The 5,234-nt window shown below is 35.4% G+C and overlaps 1 protein-coding gene across 1 annotated transcript; it reads left to right on the forward strand.

The window, feature by feature from the left end:
• The first annotated feature begins 452 nt into the window (after window positions 1-452).
• LOC122582724 (NADPH-dependent aldo-keto reductase, chloroplastic-like) lies at window positions 453-5,234 on the forward strand. Its single transcript, XM_043755147.1, has 7 exons — window positions 453-707; window positions 1,427-1,477; window positions 2,359-2,435; window positions 2,497-2,584; window positions 3,142-3,417; window positions 4,312-4,563; window positions 4,997-5,234. The coding sequence occupies exons 1-7, from the start codon at window positions 591-593 to the stop codon at window positions 5,081-5,083; spliced, it is 948 nt and encodes a 315-aa protein (XP_043611082.1). The 5' UTR covers window positions 453-590; the 3' UTR covers window positions 5,084-5,234.

Here is a 5,234-nt window from a genome sequence, read left to right on the forward strand (position 1 = left end):
AGGGCGCATGGTTGATACTCGTTCGACCCGCATAGTGGACCCAGCAGACAGGTATTTCTTCTTTTCAGATTCTCGGCAGACAGGTATGATTTTCTAAACACTTCTTATTTTCCGTCTTGCAATCCTTTGTAGCCGGAGGTCCCTATGGAAGCAGTCTCTCTATCTTTGTGTAGAGGTAAGACTGTCTCAGCTTACCTCTCTCATACCCCGCGCAAAGATTGGGTGCTGTCGTTGTTGTTGATATAACAAAGCCCATATATATAGACAGATATCGGATCCTCGAATAGTCCTGATGACCTGATTTGTAATAGGAATAGGAATACTGGGACCGAAAGAGCGAGTGGGTCCAAAAACAAAAACATAAAGACATGGCAAACTACAATTTGGATTTGTCAGGTTCCAAAAATGCCGGCCATTCTTTCTTTTATTATAGTCTACTTATTATTAAATGTATTCTTTTGTTCTGGCCGCCCACCATAAACATATACTACTCGAACAATAATAAAGTGTAAGAAGAGACGCTTTTTCTATACGCAGATATTTTCTTCACTGAAGAAAAACAAGGAAAAAAAAAAAGGAGGAGAAGGGGAATGGCGGAGATGAGATGGTTTGAGTTGAATAACAAGACAAAGATTCCGTCAGTGGGTCTGGGAACATGGCAATCGGATCCTGGTCTTGTTGGCGATGCTGTTGCTGCTGCTGTTAAGGTCTCCCCATTCCTTTTCCCATTGCATTTCTTTTTTAAAGATTTTTTATTTTATAAGCTTGAATGTATTACGTGTTTTTCTGTTATGGATCTATTAGGTCATTTATTTTAGAAGGTGTTTGAGAGTGCCATTTAAAAGTATAAGCTATCCGGCTGTTTAATTATTTGCTTTACCAACCGGCATTGGCCGTCGTTTATCCTGGAGACCCATTGACGTTGGTTTAAGTCCTATTTTGGATAAATGTGCGTCTGTGAATATATATGTATTTTTTTAAGATATGCCAAATACGAGTATGTTTTTTTATCTATATTTTCACGATTTTTTTTTCTGACTTTGAAGAATAGACTCATAGAGTGGGATTTCAAGTTATCAATGAAATGAGTCTATAATCACATTGTACAAAATGGCAAAACACCCAAGCAGGTTGAAACAAACCAAATTTGAGTTTTAGTGAATACAAACAAATACAGTAGTATTCAACTCGTTAAATTATATTGTATAAGTTTTTATTTTTATTTTTGACAAAATGAGACTTCAAAAAGATAATTATATGATAGTCACATACAAAACGACGCCTAGTTTATAACACAAAACGACTCTTCTTTGTGTTACAATAATTCTACACCAGAAAGAACAAACTTGTCTAATTGCGCAGAAAGTTTCTTATTCTTATGATTCTGAGTCATATTGTCATGTAATTATGGTTCTTTTATGTCTAGATGGGGTATCGACATATTGATTGTGCTCAAGTTTATGGCAACGAAAAGGAGGTATGCAGTTGTTCATTGTTCTTCTTTAAAACTTATTGATTTTTTGTTCTTAACTGTTTATTATGTTTTAGTGTCGATGGCTACGTTCAGTGTAACGATTTAACTTCATTTGTATGTTTATCTCCGTGGTTTCGTTTAGGTTCATGATTTGGACATGTGAACTTGTGAAAGTTCATATTGGTCTTAAGTGGATGAATTAAGTGGTCCATATTGAGATAAAAAGCTATATACTTCAGATCATGTGATTTTGTGAATGATGGGAATTTTTTTACTATCATACTTGACCCATTAGGTATTTAGGCTCCAACCAATTCATGACTGTGGTTTAAGGGGTATTTTGTTGGTGTTGGAAATCAGGCTCCAAATATACACTTTAACACTCACAATATACGTATAACTATGTATGAAGAGAATGAGTTTAACACTTTCTGTATTTAATGAAAAAGGGTACAAAACTTACTCTACCTACATTATATTTATATTAGTAAAAATAAAACAAACATTCCTAATAATATGGAAACTCCCATGCACCTAGTTTAGATACTTGCTGCATACCCGGTTTGATTGAGACTTGGTGGTCATTAAACACTTTGCATAGAATACCTACTAACTCCACATGCAAATTAACCACATTACTCGGCCAACCCACAACTCTGTCCCAAACTTAAGTATCGTGACCAAATATCCATGGATCAGACCCATACTTAACCCGTGAACAAACTCGACCCATCAAGATTAATTCCAACAGTTGGAACTTCATTGCCTTGGTCTAGTGAAGCTTAAGGCTTTCTTGAACTTTCTAGAGTTAAAATGGATTGATTTATTACATTCTCGTAACCTTTGGCCATTTAAATGATTTGAAAATTTTGTTTTTTTTTTAGATTGGGTTAGTTTTTAAGAAGCTCTTCCAAGATGGTGTGGTGAAACGAGAAGATTTGTGGATTACATCTAAGCTCTGGTTTGTATCCATATGCTATTAAGATACCAATTTTCAGTTGATAATGTGCAAAAGTCTGCAGGTGTAATGATCATGAACCAGAAGATGTACCTGTTGCCTTGGATAGAACATTGAATGATTTGCAGCTTGACTATCTCGACTTGTACCTTGTACGTATATATTGCTTGAAGTGGGTGTTTGAATATGTGTTTTGGACTAGTTATCCGATATTGCAACTTTAAGTCTCACTAGTCAGATTTTAGATTTTTGATTAAATAGCTGCTCAAAGTATAAATAAATAATCTTTGTTAAACAGACGCTTTTGGTTAGCTGATGCCATGCTAGGTGGAATAGAACTAATTGTTCAGGGTTAATAGACAATAACTTATTTTCACCTTATTTTATGGCCTTCCATTTCCATTGCATAAACCATCTCTTACTTTTTCAACACAATTGTCCTTTCTGGTCATTTTATATATCATAAAGCTATAGAAATTTGGCGAAAAATCATGCATCTGATTATTACAAACTTTAATCTGACATAACTTACACAAGCACACCCAATGCTTCTACGATCTGTTTTATTGCAGCGAATTCTTTGATTATGATCATTATGTCTCACATGATCACTTGCAAAACCACATCCAAACAATCCTAGTTGTGTTTGTATTGGTTTTAGTCCTTTTTTAGCTTATGTAGTTAACTAATGAAATTCCTTATGTTGAAGATGCACTGGCCAGTAAAGATGAAGAAGGGATCTGTCGGCTTTAAGCCTGAGAATCTTGCCCCAGTAGATATCCCTAGCACATGGAAAGCAATGGAAAAACTATACGATTCTGGGAAGGCTCGAGCCATTGGTGTTAGCAATTTTTCTACAAAAAAGTTGGGAGATTTGTTGGATGTAGCACGCATTCCCCCTGCTGTCAACCAAGTGGAGTGCCATCCTTCATGGAAGCAGACAAAACTTAGAGAATTCTGCAAATCTAAAGACGTTCACATAACCGTAAGTTTACTCCTAATATTTTTCTTTTTATAAAATTGATAAGCAACTAGAGTGTTGTTCAGATTAACATTTTGAAATATATAATCTTATTAATGCGTCTTGTTTCTGCTTTTGATCAACTGATTAGTTATTATTGTAATCAGATTTTAATTATTAGTTTGGTACTAGCTTAAATGAGTTTCCAGTGGGTAATAAATTTAGTTAATTAGTTCTTATTGCAATCTAAATTGGAAGACTTATCATACTAACCACTACTAAGGAGGTCTAGTGGTCAGGTGTCCTGATTCCCTCACAAAAAGGTGTAATGCTTGAATCATCGTAGGTAAAACATCTGTGAGGTGGCTAAGGATAGGATTCGGAAAGGTCATAGGGAATACCCCTTTAGGCCGCGATCATCCGAGTTGAAGACTCTCTTTCCCCAAGTAACCTAATAAAACAAGAGTAGCGTTTGGATGTGCTTTTGCTGTCTGAAGTTATAATGATAATATTTTATATTTTTTAAAATGTTTGGCATGTTTAAAATCTAAGAAAGTACCACATAACATGATCAATAGTTCATATGGAAAAGGCGATACGTAGAATCGGAGGTTATCATACTATACATATCTCCTTTTCCTTTGGAATATCCTTTTTGATCATTTTATGTGTTAATTTTATAGATCTTAAGAATATGCTAAACTTTGGTAAAATTAGTCATATTATTATGGTTACAACTTCCGATGGCAAAAACACGTCCAAACATTAAGCCTGCTTTGTTGCAGCTGCTTATGATTTCTCATAACACACATCCAGACACTCTTATGTTTACCTAAATATTACATTACTTGAGTAGTAGTCCATGACTTGTGAACGTTAATAACTAATACATGATCTGATTTTTGGTACATATTATAGGGATATTCACCACTTGGTTCTCCGGGATCCACATTTATCAAAAGTGAAGTACTCAAACATCCGGTTTTAGTTTCAGTAGCTGAAAAGTTAGGAAAAACACCCGCTCAGGTTGCTCTCCGCTGGGGTCTGCAAATGGGTCATAGTGTACTTCCCAAGAGTACAAGTGAATCCAGGATCAAGGAAAATTTTGATGTTTTTGACTGGTCAATTCCCGAAGACTTGTTTTCTAAAATATCTTCTGAGATTGAGCAGGTATACATGCTTTCTTCTATATGTGGCAAAACACACGGGTCAGGTGGGGCAGATTATAAAGAGTCAGTTCACGGGCCATGCTGACGTTTTTAGTTGATCTTTTGAATAAGAATATATTGTGTATCTATTGGTAAAAAGTTTATCATCACTATAATGATCCGTTTTTAGAATAAAACTATGTGGAGGTTATAGAGAACTTGATGAGGCCATGTGCTACTTTTAAACTCACTTAACCCATTTGAATCGCTTCTTTGTCGAGTTCCTTTTTTTCCCCCTCATTTGACCTGCTAGAATGCAAAGTAAGTATTAATATGGACCAAAACTCTCTCGTTTTCACATAAATGGACTGAACCTTCCACCTTACTTTCTCCTTAACATGATGGGAGTATAATTTTGCACATTTAATCTTGAATTTTGTATACTTGTTTTGCAGGCTAGGCTGCTGAGAGGTACCGGTTTTGTGGATGAGACTCATGGTTATTACAAGACCCTTGAGGAACTGTGGGACGGTGAAATATGAACTTTAAAGCATGCCTTTGTTACTTTCTGATGTTAAGATTCCTGATATTTCTTTATGTATCTTTTGGGAAATCTTGAACTCATGTGCCGTCCTGGATTATGTTCTTTGCTATAGTATTGAATGAATGTTTGATGACTGTCAAATTTCTGCA

Source organism: Erigeron canadensis, chromosome 9 (assembly GCF_010389155.1).
Source record: "Erigeron canadensis isolate Cc75 chromosome 9, C_canadensis_v1, whole genome shotgun sequence".
Taxonomy (NCBI): domain Eukaryota; kingdom Viridiplantae; phylum Streptophyta; class Magnoliopsida; order Asterales; family Asteraceae; genus Erigeron; species Erigeron canadensis.

Excerpts from the sequence above, each read along its gene's own strand:
- LOC122582724 (XM_043755147.1), top strand. The coding sequence starts at position 591 with ATGGCGGAGATGAGATGGTTTGAGTTGAATAACAAGACAAAGATTCCG. Across the intron at positions 1,478-2,358 it reads TTTATGGCAACGAAAAGGAG|ATTGGGTTAGTTTTTAAGAA; the intron begins GTATGCAGTTGT and ends TTTTTTTTTTAG. Across the intron at positions 4,564-4,996 it reads TATCTTCTGAGATTGAGCAG|GCTAGGCTGCTGAGAGGTAC; the intron begins GTATACATGCTT and ends CTTGTTTTGCAG.